At 40.6% G+C, this 17,348-nt stretch overlaps 1 protein-coding gene across 2 annotated transcripts in view; it reads right to left on the bottom strand.

Moving 5' to 3' along the window:
* The window catches only part of PTCH1 (patched 1), a 90,800-nt gene that overhangs the window by 70,345 nt on the left and 3,107 nt on the right, over positions 1-17,348 (bottom strand). The window contains exons 1-2 of one of the 2 annotated variants that reach the window (XM_001368333.5): positions 10,510-12,620; positions 8,413-8,605 (exon numbers count right to left, since the gene is read on the bottom strand). In XM_001368333.5, the coding sequence (XP_001368370.3) occupies positions 8,413-8,605; positions 10,510-10,932 (616 nt within the window). In that variant the 5' untranslated portion in view covers positions 10,933-12,620. Of the gene's footprint in view, positions 1-8,412; positions 8,606-10,509; positions 12,621-17,348 lie in introns of those variants that run through there. The other variant, XM_007497928.3, reaches the window with a different exon arrangement.

The raw sequence follows: 17,348 nt of genomic DNA, 5'->3' as shown, positions 1-17,348 counted from the left end.
TTTATTCAAAGTTCAGTCAGCATAATATTTTACATGGAGCCCTAAACAGGTTTCTTCATTGTTGTTTAATAGAGGCAATACATATAATTTTTAAAATATTAGACTTGGAATTAGGTGATATAGTGTCAGAAGACCAGGTAGAAATTCATTTCAAGTTACTATATTGAAAATAGAGGAGAGCAAAAGGGGAAAATGCTATCCAAATCTGACCCCCAAAATGGTGAGAATCTAAATACTAAAGAATCACTAAATAGCCTTTATTGGAAAGCCTCTCAGAGATTTTCCTCTGATGGAATAGGAGATAGCAATTAATAGCAGTGTGGCATTAGGGAAGAAAGGAAAAAGAATTAAAAAGGCAAAAGAGATACCAAAAGCAAAATTGGGGTAGATTACAAATAAACACAAGAAGGGTAAGATCTAGGACAAAGGCATTCTGGCACCAGTAAGTATACAAAAGTCAAATAAATCAGTGCAAATAAATGCCTATGGGGTAAACCCCAACCCCCCAGGACATTTTTGTCATAAAGAGCACTGGAAAGAATTTTGGCTAGAAAGCTTTATCTCTTCCCTTCTTGTCTGTCACTACTCCAATCCTTGGTCACTACAGTACATGCTACGCTAAGCCATATTGCTTGAAAGCTCTCAAATTTCATTAAATATAATTATTAAAATTTGAGTTAGATTTTTTAGTTTGTGTTTTGCAGAAAGCATGCCTTTATCAAATTATAAGGCTTTCTGTACATAATGATACAAGCTAATTGTGCAAATGTAAAATCTTAGACTTGGATTCAAAAAACCAACTTCATCAATGTAGGATGAGGGAAGTATGATTAGGGAGCACTTTGAATAGAAAAAAGCAAACAAAAGCAAAACTAGAGGTTTTAGCTCAATAGTGATATTATTTGGTAGCCAAAAAAGCTAACAGGATTTTGGGCTAACGGGAAAGCTTCCAGGAACAAAGAGGTGATAGTTCCTCTGCATTTTGTCTTGGCTAGACAAGTTGGAATATTCTGCTCAGTTCTGAGAACCACAGTTTAAGAAGAACATTGACAAACTGGAAAGCATCCAGACTATCCAGGATGGTCAGGTCAAGGGCCTTGAGTTCTGGTCATTTGAGGATTGGTTAAAGGTAGGGGGAATGCTTAGCCTTAAGGAAGGCATGATAATATCTTCAATTATTTGAGAGGCCAGGTGGAAGAAACATTAGATGAGACTTATTTGGCACCAAAGAGAAGAACTAACAAAATGTGTAGAGAGTTGGAAGGAGACAAATATAAGCTTGATAGCCATAGGACTTTTTTTAAAAAAACTAAACTAAACTAAATTAAAACAAAAACAATTACAGCTAACCAAGAGTGGAATGTGCTGTCTCAGTAGTTGCTGGGTTTTCCTCCCTCACTGGAGGTCTTCAAGTAGAGGCTGGATGAATGCTTATCAGGATGCTAGAGTAGGGATTTCTTTGGATTATGAATTGGACTCATTTCCCACTTAAGGTCCTTTCAAACTTTAAAATTCTATGATTTAGAATTTTTTCTTCAATTAGAATTGTATCTGTGCTTAGAATTCATTTGTACACAATATTATTTAGTAAGTTTGAGAGTTTAAAAAGCAATAATTATTAAGTGTTTTAGCAAGAAAACCAAAAAGTTTCTATTACAAATGTCACAAAAATATATTTTAATTATTCTTTTTATCTCGACTCTTTGGTCTGCAGATTATAGTTCACATATTCAAACAATCTTTATAATGTTTTCCCAGTATATTAAACAAATATTAAAAGCTGGAAAAAATCCAATCTAGCAAATGGATTCTTTTAATTATTTTTTTTTAATGTAAGACATGAGGATGAAATTGGTTTGCACAGTAGATCAAAGCATGTATAACATACAAATAGATATTTTATTGTAATTTTTGCCAGTTTAAGCACAGGTAAAACAGCATTATTCAAACTGTTCCTTACCATCTCTCTCCCCACAGTCTCTCTAGCTCTATATTCTCTTCTTTAACCACTGAAATATGCAACTACTATCATTTGGATTATTTATATGGCACCCATGACAAGAACATTAATATAATTTCTATTAAGAACACACCTAAGTTAATCAAACATCTCCATTAACAGTCCTGGAAAAAATGGAAGTATTTTCCATATATTTAAGCAAGGCCTCTCCCTTTCCAATTTTATTAGTTGATTTCTACACTGCTGTCTAAGAAAATAGAGAATTCTTATTTTAGGATCTAAATGTTTATAATACTTATTTCTAATGGGAATGCTAAGTTCACTATACCAGGAAATTAGTTATTTCTTTGTATAGTTGAGAATACATTGTAAATGAATCAGTCATAAAATATTCTAAGATCCAAAATAACTGGGTTTCCATGGACTTATTATTATCACTTCTAGATGAGCAAGAATGTGGCATAGAGGAAAGTTCTGGAATTGTAGTTTAGGAAAATGAAGTTGAAATTCTATCTTTGCCATTTGTTAAGTGTAACCCTGAATAAGTCACTTAACTTCTCTGAGATTTGGTTTCCTCATCTACAAAATGAGGGCTTTGGATGAGCTCTAATTCTATGATTCTATGAATTAATATATGCCAAGGGCAGCTAGGTGGCGCAGTGCATAGAATGCTGGGATAGGAATCTAGAAGGCTCATCTTTGTGAGTCTAAATCTAGCCTCAGACACTTACTAGCTATGTGACCATGGACAAGTCACTTAACCCTGTTTGTCTCAGTTTCTCATCTAGGAAAGGAAATAGCAAAGCACTAGACTGAAAAATGCCTTGACAACAATACATTTCAAAACAAGAGATCCAGATAATGGAGAATCGATAACATAAATAATTTTGTGCCTACCATAGTAGTATGTAGTAAAGAAAGTTCTTGGTAGCAGCGATTAAGGTAAATCGGGGGAGTTATATGGAGGGGATATTCTTAGATGTTACACTCTGCTAAAAAGAGCTTTCATTAATGATCTAAGATGAGCCACTGGATAATGACTTGCAGTGTAAGCATGTTAATAACATTGTAGACAACTGTTATCAGCAAAGTACTGATAAGAAACAACATGAATTAATGCAGAAAAGACAAAGACAAAATTAGGAAGCACACTTTCAAATGAAACATTTAAGGCCATCAATTCTTTCCTATGAAACACTTGAGAGGCAGCATGATAACGTAGAAAAAACACTTGGAGTTAGGGCTAGAGTACCTGGTTTTGAACTCTGCCTCAGCTACTTATCTGTGTGGCTTTGAGGGCTAGTCTTTTATGCCTCTTTCTTGTTTCCTCAACAGTAAAAATGAGGGGATTGGATTTGATGAATTCTAAGGTCCTTCTTAGCTCTTAATTTGATGGTAAAGATTTTTGAAAAGATGTTGAAAAGTTGATTCCATCAATACTAAATGACATGTCTTATTCTTGTTTGAGAGCTAGTCATGAGCATAGTGAAAATTCTTGTCTAAGCTTCCTTAACCCCCCAATACATTTCATAATCATATACATATTCACATAAAACAGGTAAATTATCCAGTCTTAATGTCTCTCCTGACCCCCAGTCTTTCATCTCCACCTGCTTTTCAAGCATTGATAACTATCCAGTAGAAATAAAAAACTCAATACATCCAAAACTGAATTTATTGCATTTCTTTTTAAATATCCTGTCCCCTCCAACTTCCCTATTACTGTGTAGGCAACACCATCCTCTCGGTCCAGGTTCATAACTTTGATGTTATCTTTGACTCTATTCTTATTCCCTCTCAATATATCCAATATGTCGCCAAAGCCCACCAATTTCAACTTTGCAATAACTCTCAAATATGTCCCTTTTTCTCAAACTCTGTCACTATCCTGATTCAGGTCTTCATCATCTCAAAGCTTGGTCTACTGTAATAGCCTACTTAAGTCTACCTGTCTCTTCCATGTCCATTCCAGCTTCCATTCAGACATCAAAGTGATTTTCCTAAAAAAAAACAAAACAGTTTCAACCATGTTACCCTCCCTACTCAATAAATTCTATTGGCTCTCTAATTTCCAGAGTCAAAACCAAACTGCTTTGTTGGGGCTTCTAAGCCTTTCATAACTTAGTTCTATCTTGCCAGTCTTCATACATTCTAGTTCTTGCCATGTATTCTTCTATTCAGTGACATTGGTCTCCTGGCTGTTTCACAAACAAAAGACCTCATCTTTTAGCTCTTGGCATTTTCTCTGGTTCTTCCATATGTCTGGAATCCTCTCACTCTTCATCTCTGCTTACTGTCTTCCCTGTCTGTGTTCCTTTAATTCCCAACTAAAATTCCATCTTCTACAAGAAGCCTTCCCAACATCTCTTCATTCTAGTTCCTTACTTCTTTCAAACATTTCCCATTTGTCTTGTATGTAGCTTGTTTGTATCTATTTGTTTCCTTATTTTCTGCTCCTATTAGATTGTGAGCTCCCTGAGGCCAAGATCGCCTTTTCCTTCTTTTTGTATTACCAGTGTGCTTAGTATAGTACTAGGCACATAGCAGTAGGAAATTAATAATAATAATGTTGATTAATAAATATTTATTGATAGAACAACATTTGTTAAACACCCAACTAGGCGCAGAAGACTCAGACCTAGCAATAGATACAAAGTTTACATAAAATATGCTCTAAGCCCCAAGGAGTTTCCAATCTACTGGGATGATAAAGATGCAAGTAAAATATACTATATTATACAATAAGTGCATTAAAATGTTATAGAACAAAATAAGGTTGGTGGGGGAAGGCCCTTACCAACAAAGAGAACACCAGTTAAAACTTCTTTGTGGAGGTGGCATTTAAAGAAAGTAGGAATTCAATAGACAGTTTAGGAAAACAGAATAATCTGAGACAGAGGTTTGAGTTTGAAGGCTGTGCACAGGAAGCAGGGAGTTGTCCAGGGTGGCTGAAAATTAATCACTATTCAGAGGAATAATCTGAAACAGCAGTGAAAAGATAAGAGGGCTGCCAGGTTGTAGGGAACCTCGAATATCATGGAAAATAATTAATTTTTTCCTTGAAAAGGTAATGAAACACCACTGAAGATTTTTAAATGGAAAGTGGAAGAAAGACTAAAAAAGTTAATAATGCAATGGTTCCTCCAGATGGGTGATATTTAAGGCCTGTATTACAGCTGGTGGCTGTGGCTGGGAAGACAGAGGAAGGTTCACATTCAAAAGATGTTTTAGTGGTTGGATATGAGAGATGAAGGAGGAGGAAGAGTCAAAAATAGTCAAAGGGTCAAAGGTGTTGAGGATGGCAGAATTGACAAACAGTAATCTCATAGACAGAATTAGTAAAATTAAAAAGAAGTTCAAAGCTAAAATAGCTACATAATTTATTCAAGATTCATACTGAGTATGAGGAACTAATATGCTATCCAGTTGAAGATGCTCGAGAGAGCTGGATTTACAAATAAGTACTCTTTTATTTATTACCTATTTAACCTTGGTCAAATCACTGAAACTCTATGGGCCTCAGTTTCTCCATCAGTAAAATGAAAGAGTTGGACCAGATGACTTCTTTATGATCTAAATCTGATTCTGGAACACAATGAACTAGAACTCAACAGGACCTGTGATTTCATGGGCATAATGAACTCCCATTTGGAGAATACAGGGTCAATACCTTCTCTCTAACTTCAGAGTCTTAGAGAGTTAAACCAAGTGGCTAGTTGTGAGGTCAGACTTGAATCCAAGTCTTCCATAGGCTCCACGATCAGCTTTCTATCCACTAAACTGTGATGTTTCGATGATATTACAGATAATATAATTATGTCTGCTAAAATACTGATGCATACATATATTGTGTGATAATTCAACACATGGAATATCTGACTACCTCTCCTCTGATTATGAATTTACAATAACTCCCCAAGCTTAGGTTTAAATTCAAACACTTGTTCTTGGTTTTCAAGCCTCTTTTATCCCTTCCCAACCTATGCAAGTTTATTTTTCTCTACTTTCCAACATTCAGCATGTACTTCAATAAGACCTTATGCCATCACCTACAAGGACAACATTTCTTTCTGCCTCTCTGCCTTTTGCTAGTGCTCTTTCCCCTACCTACAATGCACTCTGTCTTTCTATGGGGATATAGCCCATTCTTTAAACTTCAGCTCAAGTCCTTTCTCTCCACGAAGCCTTCACAAACTATTATATTGTTCTGCTAAACCAGTGGTTCTCATTTAGTGGAACTTGAAGTCCTTGGGTTCACACTAAAATTATTTAATGGAGCCTTAAGCACTAAATAATTTAAGAATAATATTAGTATATTAAATTACTCCAAGGGTTCAAAACACACTTTTATTGGTTGAAAGATGTTTAAGGAACATAGTGCTGTAAGCTAATAAATAAATGTTTAGTTTTTTTGATTCATTCAATTACCCTCAATAAATCAATCAATATTTATTAAAAAGCCTCCTATGTGTCAGGCATTGTACAAACAAATGCAAAGAATAAAACAATGCCTGTTCTAAAGAAGCTTATATTCTAAAGTCAGGAACCTCAATATCCTTATTTGTAAAATGGGAATATATAGCACCTATCTCAAAGGGTTGTTGTGAGGATGAAATAAAATATAGTATATGTAAGGTCCTTTTTGCAAACCTCTCTATAAACACAAGCAATTATTATTATTCTATACCATATATTATACCACTTGATGATTTTCTAGTTATTTCATGTATATTAATGTGTCTCTCCAACTAGATTGAGGGCATGGACAGTTTGTACACTTCTGATCTTTTCCAGAATCTAGCATAGTAACATTTTTTTTTTGCCCTGATTTGATTTTGACTCATTGTGTGACTTTGGATATATGATCTAACCTTTCTGGCTTCTTCATAGATAAAATAAAAGAATCAGACTACATGTTCTCTAAAGTACCATCCCTCCTTAAATCTTCTTATCTATTGACTCTACTACCTTGGTTTTCTCAGAGACTTTGAATAAATGTCTAAATGTATAAACTACATACAATATTTAGATAATTATTTGCTGGCTTTGATCCAATAACTTTGTAAATTACTATTTGGTATATTTGAGATAAAAATATTTTTTAAAATATCCATATTATCTGGATTGTTTACATAATTCTCACTAGTATTTCACTTTGCAGTTATACACCACACAACATCATGCTAGATCAAAGCAAAAATAGCCCTTTAAACAAGACTAACTAGCAGCAAAAATCGAAGTCAAGTCTACCCTGGCTTTTTGAAAAGGGTTAACAAACAAGTATCCAGTTGCCTCCTTGATCTGGGTGGTTATGAAAAAAAAAAAAAGCTTTGGGTATACATGTGTGCCTGAAAATATGGCAAATTGCCTAAATTTCCCTTTGTTAGCTGAAGACCTGGCCCAAAGTAATATTTATTACCAAGTTTTCAAATAACAGAAAAGTATTCACAGTAAGGGAAAAACCACCATGTGTTACCTAAACAGTATCAATAAAAGAATGTAAAATGTTTCAGTCTTCATCAATGTGTCCATTGAGGATTTACAACTAGCTTAAAAAGAAGCCTCACAGGGAAACTCCCAAATTGTGGAATGTGGATATAAGACTGGTAGAACTCCTCAGAGAGCTTGGGTGGCTCATCCTCTAAACGTGCTTCCTTAAAACACATTTTTTCTTTCTTCCTACAAAATGCAACTTTCTCCAATATAATTCCACTAAATAAGCCCCCACCCGTGAGGAAACATTAATCTACTTTGCAAACATGCGTTCCAGTTCTGTGCTTTACTTTTTTTCCTCTCTCTCTCTCTTTTTTAACCTTGAGACAAATGTTTTTTTCCCTCAGAGTTGAAAGCTGTCCAAAACCAGGACCACACACGCAGCCTCTGCAGGCCTGCGCTCATCACGTTCTCCCTCCTCCAGCAGCTCCAGAGGCAGCGGCTGCCTCTGCTGCAGGGGACACACACACTCCCAAAATGGCGAAGGGGTGGTCTTTCTTCCCCTACTTTATGTCTTTTTTTTTAGGAAGAAGATAGGAAAGGGAAGATTTAGGAAGATGAATGTAGTATAAAAAGGAAAAACACTTTTTTCATTACATAGTCTCTCGAGATTTGAAAAAGACTCAACATTTACATCAATCCCATGATACTTCCCCCCTTAAAAATGGTTCGTTCCAAGGAGCTGCAAGCCTTTTCTTTCCCCCTTCACCCCCACTTTTTGCTCTCCACACAATCTCCCACACCACCTAGCAAAACACTGTGGACCAGAATAGATTACAGCAAACTCTTTGTAGGTTTTATCTGGCATCCGGCCAAACTGCTAAACAATAAACAATTCCCCCTGGTGTAGAGAGGATTTAAAAAAAAAAAGGCTTTAGGTATAGTCTCGTAAATATCTTTATCAATTGATAGAATGAAAGAAAATAAAAGGAAGCAATAGAACGTGCTGGGTCTCTTACCTTCTACCCAAAGCTCTTCCACGTTGGTTTCAAGATTAGCTGCCTTTAATCCTACAGCGAAAGCCCCAAATATAAGGAGGCCCACAACCAAAAACTTGCCACAGTTTTTTTGAATGTAACAACCCAATTTAAATAATAGTCTCTGAAACTTCGCTCTCAGCCACAGCGGCGCTTTCCTGCCGGTAGCCTTCCCCTGGAATGCAAGCAAATATCAGGAATAAGTGCTTTGAAATCGTTATATATTTATGCACTGTGCACAACAACGTAGGTGCTTTTGGGGAATCGCCTCCCCTTAACCCCTCCGCCCCCAAATACACGTACACATTTAGTCTTTTGGTAGGACTTGGGAGATCCAGGTGGATTTGATGGAAGTGACTAGGTCTTGTTGGGAAGAGTGAGAAAGAGGAGGGTAACATGTATTTCAAGAACATAAGCAAAGAATTTCCACAATGCAAGTACGTCATGAATGAAACGGTTAACCTAACCATAAGGACACTAGCTAGTATTGGATGGCTCGGTCCTGAAAGCTTGATAAGCAGGAAGGTGAGAGTTTGGCCGGAGGGGCGGAGTGTGGGAGTGGGATGAGAGTTATTCATAAATCAAAGCCTGGCTTCTGAGTGAAATCTATATCAAGACTGAGTGAGCGTCCCTCTAAGCACCTCCTTCTGGGATTCTACTAGGAGTCCCAGAGTGCTTGAGGGGGAGGGAAGGAGGCACTGGCTGAGTATGTGTGTATATTAGGAAGCGATCTCGCTGGTCCTGAGGAAAGAAATCATCCATACTAGAATATTTACAATGGGGAGGGGGGCAGGGGAAAATAAATGTACATGAATAGCAACCGTCTAGAACAAGGACCAGAAGAATAAATACCCGGTCCCCCTCTTTCCCTATGTCTTACTAAATCTCTAAGATAGTGTGGTTAGATGGGGGAGAGGGAGAGGGCAGCGGAAGGATGCTATTTGATAACAATTTGATTTGTTGCCATTTCCTCAACCCAGCTCCCACAGCCTTCTACATCAACTTTGTAGTAAAATGCAAGATCCACGTGGCGGGCAACGCTGCGAGATCATAGCTTAATCGTGATTCATTTCCATAGAGTTAGGAGACGCTGTGTGATCTGAATTAGGAAGTAGAGCAGCCATCTGTAAGTTACGACAATATTTGTGAACAGAAGAGGGCAGCCACATGGATTTTTTTCCCTCCCCTTTCCCTTCTTGCTGAAGCATTTTTAAAAAGTCTGCTTTCTGAAAGGAAAATAACGTTTAGAGAAAGGGAAATATCTGAGCGTTGTTTATTCTCGCAGATATTTCTTCTGCAGATCAGCAACCTGGGGTTTCCTCTGCTACATTATGTTTACACGGAATTCCTGGATTCCACACATTTCAGTAAGAGTAACGAACACAATGAACCCGGCGACTCAGTCAGACCTGCACCGCAGATTTAAGGTGGCAATTTGTTTACAACTTTCACTTTTCCTACGGGCTGGGGGTCATGGTAAACCAGTCAAAAAGAAGAGAAGGAAAAAATATCCTCCCCTCAAAGGCGATTTTTAAGGGATTTGAGATTTCACGCTTACTCAAAGCTTAACAAAAGCAAAACGGGCTGCCAAAAAAGGAAACCACCTTTATTTCTACCCCCTCCTCTTTCCTCTCCCCGCCTCCCTCCACCCCCACCCCCAAAATATGTTAAGAAATGTGGCAGCATTAGGGGAGAGAGAGAAAAGCCAACCTGGAGAAAGGAGTGAGGGAGAGAAAGCCAGTACAAAGCTTAAGTCTTTTTTGTATTGGTTTAATTAGGAGAAGAATTCGAATGACCCAGAAATTGTACACTAGGAAGGGAGAGCACATTACCCAGTTACACACAGTTACACAGACACACACACACTTCCATCCCCAGCAGAAGTTAGACATCCCTTTCCTTTCAGTGATGGTGGGTGTGTTTGGGTTTTTCAATTCCCCTAGTCTATTTCTTTTTCTAAAAGAGGTGAGTGTCTGTATGCGTATGGATGCTTCCAAAGTGAAAGAGGAGAAGGTGGAAAGAGGGGAAGGGATGCGGGGGGGAATTCCAGAAGGAGGGAGAAGAAAGACAGAAATGCACCTTAGAAATCTGCTCCAACGCGAAAGCCGCATCGCAGTAACTCGGCCGCTGCAGATATTCCAGGTCTGGTGCCCCGGCGCGTCGGTTCCCCCCGGTCCTTCTCCGCCTCCTGCTGCCGTTTTCCCCCGGCAGATCGGGGTCTCTGCTGCAGCCTCCGCTGCCGCCGCCGCCGCTCTCAGGCTCCGCAATGTTAACAGCTGAGGCCATGTTGCCTCCGCCGCCGCCGCCGCGGTGACTGAGCTGCCCTTGCTGCTCCCGCATCAGGCGGGCTGGCTTGTCTCGGTTCCCCCCCCACCACCACCACCACGACGCGCTGCTGGAGCTGGCTGGTGATGCCGGGGAGTAGGCTCCGGAGATCGCTTCTTTCTGCGGGTGGCTCCGGCTTTTGCTGTGGTTGTTGCTGCCGCTGACAGACCTCCTCATACCGCGGGGGCTGCTGCTGCTGCTGCTGCTGCTGCTGTTGGAGAAGAGTCAGGACCTGTGCCTTCCATTGCAACATTTCGTGGTGATCCGGAGTTCTCTGCTGCGGCCGCTTCCCACATCCAGTTCGTGAAGAGGGTGAGAGGGGCTCCGTATGTGTGTGTGCGCGCACGGGGGGCGAGCCTCTCTCTTTCCTGCTTGCCCCCCCTCCCCCCGGTGTCTCCTTCACCACCACCAAACAATCCCCACCACCACCTCGTCCACTCCTTGTCTGCCCCCTTTTCCAGACCCTTTTACTTGTGAAAATGAGAGGAAACCCACAGAGATCCCAACACCGGGGCTTTCTTCCTTGGCTCCTTTTCTTGAGTCGGTTCTCCGGGAAGAAAGCGAAAAGCCACGGCAGAATCCGAGCTTCCTTTGCTCTTCTCAGTGCTGCTGGGGAGTTGCTGCTCCTGCTCTTGCTGGTGCTGCTGCTGGAGGCGGAGGCTGCTGCTGGGATTGCTCCTTCGACTCTGGCTCTGGCTTCTGCTCCTTGCGGGCTCGCTGTACCATTCTGTTTCAGTGCAGCGCTGGTCTCTGACTCCCGGGACTTTGGGACTCCAGTCTGTGTGTGTGCAGCAAGCAGCAGCAGCTCCTTGATTCAATAGATGAGATGGAAGAAGAAAAAAAAGAACTCTCTCCATTTGGAGAAAGAGGAGGAGGAGGGGAGGGGGTGGAGGGGGAGAGAGCCAGCGAGAGAGAAAAAGGCTGGAGCTCCCGCCCCTGGGGCTGTCAGATGGCTAGGATTTCTGCGATGCGATTGGCTCAAGGAGGGCAGAAATTACTCAGCAAACATGACTATTATTAGCTGCTTAGCAACAGCTCACCAAAGTAGAGAGACCACCCAGGCAGGCAACCCTAGTGTGTGCATCCCCAGCTTCAAGGGGAGCCTTAAAGAGCTCCAACCTTCTTGCATGCAATACTTCCATTAAGGAATGCTCCCCCCTTCTTTTGCTTTTTCAAAAGAGTGTCTTCTTTTTATGAGACTTTTTTTTTGCACACACATACACTTCGCGATGTACAAAAAGTAATATTTTTTTTAAAGCGCTTGAACAATTTCTGAAACTCCTAAAAAGAAAATCTATTCAGAGGCACCTTGGCCTCAAGCTGTAGCAAATACTGGGAGGTCCGACTTGAATTCCCAGGCTTGAACCAATAATGACAGGGTGGTGGATACCGAGGTAGTGTGTGCCAATTCCACCCCCCCCCCTTTCTTTTATAACTAAAAAGAAGACAGCCTCTCGCAAGAGAAATAAGTCTTACATTAAGATAAACAAAACGGAAAGTTAAAGAATACAACCCAAGAACATAAAACCCCCCACCAAACCCCTTGCTTACCCTATCCCCCCTCCCCCAACACCTACTATATTCAAGGAAGGAATTAGTCATTTGTTCTGTAGCATCCAAATACCCACAGCAATGGGGGCGGGGGGGGGCTGTTTTTTTTTTTAATCTAAAGTATCTCAGTTTAAAAAGAAAACCATTTACAATCACAAAATTGAATTATCTTGGCTTCTTCAAAAGAAAAAAAATGTTACTGCTACCTAGTTTGCTTAGTTTGGACTCTCAGCACATGTCCCTATTTACTTAAAGTCAGTTGCGAACTGATTTTTTAAAAAAGTGGTATGCATCTTTTATATATTTAGTAATAGCGTGACATAGGGAGGAATAAAGGCTTTGATGTTGAATTCATTCGAAACAAATTGTGCACTGACTGTAAGAACCCATCCCGACGCTTTAGCTAAGGTCACGAAGATATCCTGGGCTTTACTTTCCCATTGGGATAAATAGCCTCTTTGGAAGAGTACATTGTTAATTTGCCAGCAGTAGGGGCTTGCCTTACAAAATGTCTCAGAAACTCTGCTGGCTAGATCGCTTTTTTTTTTTCCTTAAGAACGTGGGTGGGATTTTGGGTGTTTGTTTTTGTTTTCTCCCTTAGTTTTGCAAGTTATGAAATTTCTCCCCGCAGTGGAGATCAGGGCACTAGCTTTTATTATTATGATTTTTTTAACTTGACCGCATTGCGAAGAAACTAGCGGGACGTTGTGTTGATTGAAGCGGTGAAATGGGGGAGTGTTGCTTTAAGGTGCACACGGTGTGTGTTCATTGAAAAAAAAAGAAGAAAGAAAGGAAAGGAGAGAAAAGAAAGAAACCCAGATGGAGGGAAAGTAGGAGGGGCGGGGATGAAGCGGGGGAGTGGGGCGAGGGATCAGGGAGGTGGAGCCTGGGCAAGGCCACGTGACCAACGAGCCGGGAGCTGAGCCCCAGTCCTCTGGGGTTGCTGTGGATCTACGAACACCGCTGCCTGGGGGTGGGTGCGTGCGTGCGTGCGTGTCCAAGCGTGAGGAGGCGGGGGACTGAGGGTGGGGGAACTCACGCCGCTGGACAGGCTAGTGACAAGGCAGAAGCGGAAAGGGAGAGTTCTCTTGCTGTGTGCTCGGCTTTGTGATTCACCGAGCCGGGGCAAGTCCACTGGGATTTTCATTACTCTATTCCTTCCTCTTTCCTTTTCCCTCCCCACTTAAAGGAGTTCGTGTTGTTAAGAAGCCGGAGGAAAAGGGCGGGGGGGGGAGAATGCACCGTTTTAAACTCCTGCCCCTCCCACCCCAGTTATGCGCCGCTGCCGGTGCAGAAAGGCATGCCAGACAAGCCATAGTACATTCCTAAAGGAGGTCTCTTCCCCCTTTACGTTACCCAATACCAACGAGGCTTGACTACTATCGGCCAATAGCAGCAAGGAAAGGAAACATTTCCATTCAATTCTGTCTCAAATCTTGGAAGATGTCACGGGCTGCCGGCCGGTGGAGAGACCAGCCCGCTGATTCCAGCGCACGCGGCTCTGGCAGAAAGAATCCGGCGCCTTCCATCATCTGTACTAGGGGTTCTCTGGGCCATTCCTTCGCTCCCTCCCTACTCCTACTACTCTCTCTTTTATCTTTTTCATCTTTCCCCAACTCGTGTTCTTGCCTTTCTTTGTATTTCCAGCGGCTTTGAACAGTGCCGGGCCAGTAAGAACATCATAATAACTTGTCTTCAATCTCTCACTATCCCTTCTTTCTTTTGCCTCTTATCTAATTGTTCTCCATCTACTTCTTTCCTTTCCTTAGTTCCTTTCCTCCCTCCCTCCTTCCTTCCTTCCTTCCTTCCTTCCTTCCTTCCTTCCTTCCTTCCTTCCTTCCTTCCTTCCTTCCTTCCTTCCTTCCTTCCTTCCTTCCTTCCTTCCTTCCTTCCTTCCTTCCTTCCTTCCTTCCTTCCTCTTGCCTTTTGAAACTTCCTATCCCCAATTTTTCTTTCTTCCCTAATCTTACCATCCTGACCCAGAAAAGGAAATCACACATATGGGAATGGATTTCACAAGTGACATTCTCAAAGACCTGAGAGGGTATCCATGGGCGTTTTCATATCATAAAAGGTGTAGCCAGGCAGCCAGAAAATTTAAAACCAAATACCTTAACCCGGGCATAATGTGCCTATTCATTCCAGGATGCATATCTACAGCAAGACCTCTTAAAAATTCAGCATTATCAAATCCAGTATAAATAAAATCGAGAATAGTATTGGAACTAAACAGTATTGCAGAAAGTTTTAAAGTAACACACGAAGCTGTGATATGAAAAAAATCAGTTGTAAGATGAAAATTGACTTTTAAATATATACCTGAGATGCAGCATTAAGTTGGATTGATGCCACATGTTGAACAAGTCTGCCAAGATTTCAGGTCATACTATTAAGTGCTCAATGTATGTTTTCAATAATTCCCTTAAATATGGGGGTAACTCATTTCAACTTGCTTGTATGAGTTTGTACCTGGAAGGTACTTCAGAGCTCATCCAATACAATCACCTCGTTTTTAGAGATGCCCAGAGAGTTTATGACTTGTCCAAGGTCTCAGAAGTGGTAAGAGAGCTAATAATACTGAATGTTAAGACAACCAGATGTCACTACATACATACAGAAGCATAGAAACTTGTATGTTTAGTCTGCAGCTACAGATAGAGCAACTACATCATAAATTACATTTCAGATTCCTAATATTTTTGGAACAATATTTTTCTCTGAATTTTTCACACTGATCATTTAAGTTAATATTCATTATTTCCTAATTATATTTAAATTTAGACTTCCTCACTCCAGGAAGATAGGGTAGTGAATATTAATTCATGGAACAAACATTCTAATGCTCCTCTATACTGGTATCCTTTCAAGAGTAAGACTTCTTCCTTCCATGCTAATTTCATTCAGTTTTACTTTATTCCTAAATGCTTTGAATATTGATCCCTGGGGTTTAAAATACACGAACCCCTTCTACTTCCCCTCTTTGCCTCCTGTTTGATAGGTTAACTTTTCATGATGTTAGACAATGCCCTGCTGGTATATTCTTCTCATTGATTCCCAAACTCAATCTGGAACCTCAGATTTAACAAGCACTATCTTAATCTCTCTCCTCTCCCACCCCTTCTCTTCTCCCCCTGTGGTCTGCTTTTTTCATACACAAGAGATGAATTACTTTGGGGATCTAATTGGCCTTGTTTCTACAATGTTTTTTAAAAAGGAAGAGGTGCCAGTGTAAAAGCCTGTCTCAACATGGGTGGTCAGGGCTGAGGCTGCCCCCAATTTGCCTCATTGCTGATGCATGCGAGTGCTACATTCCCAGCGATAATGTTGTTCTTAATCAATCTGCCCTTATTTACATTTGTAAGCATTGTTGGCTTTAATATGCATGCCCTGCGCATGTAACTGCTGCTCGACACCAGGTTTTGTTAACTTCAACTAATCACAAGGATCCCACAGACCTGATATGGAGCTGGTTGGGATGAACAGGGCTTGCGAAGGTGTCTTGTGGGTGAGAATCCTTTAGCAGCCTTTATCCCCCAGCTTCCCTGGTCCAGTTCTCAAGCACACACTCACTGGAGACCTTGTGGACTGGCATAACTTTTCAGAATATATGAAGGAAATTTGCCCCCTTTAGTATTCCTTTAAAACCACATTTCAATATATTTCAATAGCTTTTCTTTCCTTCTGGTCCAAGGACTTCAGACAGTCTAGTTCTGTAGTTGCCCCACTTGAGTTCTGTGAACGCTTCAAGAATCTCTCCTTGTATTTCATTCCTTTCCTCTGCCCCAACACTTTAACTTCCCATGGCCCTACTCAGCACAGCTCTGAAGTCTATATTTGATTACCCCAATGCACTCTGACATGGACAAAAACCATCTGGCTTCTCTGTTTGAATATTCCAGAAAGAAGTGAGTAAAGCAAGATACCACTAACTCAGAAGCCAGATCTGAGGATGCTTAGGAACAACTGAATGACTTTCTGACTATCTGTTGGAATGTAGTTCACTCCTCACTGTTTCCTTGAATATTCAATGTAACCTTGTGCTTCAATACTTGATAAAATTATGTTTATGTGATCCCATAGGATGTCAAACATCCTATGGCCATGCCTTTATCTCAAAATTCACAATCTTCAGCATGCATTCATTTTGCTCAGTTTCAACCATCTCAAACTTAATAAAATGCAATGGTAATAACTTTTTTTAAATATTGCATTTGCTTGTCAGAAGTGCAAAGAACTTTTGACATATCACACTAATCTTATAATATTGCTATCAGTTTCACATGGGGGTAGTAATGCTATCATGTCTGTTTATAGATGGTAAAACTGAAATACAAGATGTCCAGTGAATTGCCAAAGGATATAAAATGAGTTAGGCACTGAGAAGTCAAAAACAGATCCCAGGAGTCCTGGCAATCCAGTGCTGCACTTTATTGCTCCTTAACAATGCCATATTATCTCCTTATAAATGTTTGTGTATTTCTTTACAAGTTCTCTTTAAGGAATTGAAAGGTGGAGCCTAGAGACAGAAATTAGAAAATAATATTCTAAAAAGTTTCAGGGTTGAGAAAAGAAAGTATTCAACTGCAATACAATCTCAAGACACTGGGCTTGACCTCCTCCCTCCCCCCACACTCATTCCCTCTCTCTCTTCCTCCACTTACCCCCTCCCCTTCTCCCCCTGCTCAGGGATGTAAGAAAGGGAACAGCTCGACCCAACTTGTCAAAATAATGCTGCTAATTACCCCTGATCTCCTTTAATGGGAAGCTGCCCCAAACTCTACAAAGGAGTAAAAGAGGGATCTACAGCACAAACCCAGGAGCACTGGCATTTACTGAACTCACAGAATGTGTGTGTGTGTGTGTGTGTGTGTGTGTGTGTGTGTGTATGTCCCACTATCACCCCTGATATTTCCACATTCATCAGACCAAGGTCATTAATGAAAGCACCCCAAATATTAAACTGCAGTGGGAATTATACTTCCTGTGGTAGCCATTATAGCAGGGAATTCAAGGTTATTGAACAGCTCATCAGCTGCAGGAAG

This window comes from Monodelphis domestica, chromosome 7, assembly GCF_027887165.1.
Source record: "Monodelphis domestica isolate mMonDom1 chromosome 7, mMonDom1.pri, whole genome shotgun sequence".
NCBI lineage: Eukaryota > Metazoa > Chordata > Mammalia > Didelphimorphia > Didelphidae > Monodelphis > Monodelphis domestica.
Note: the sequence above shows the minus strand (reverse complement) of the source record. Positions and strands in the feature narration are given on the sequence as shown.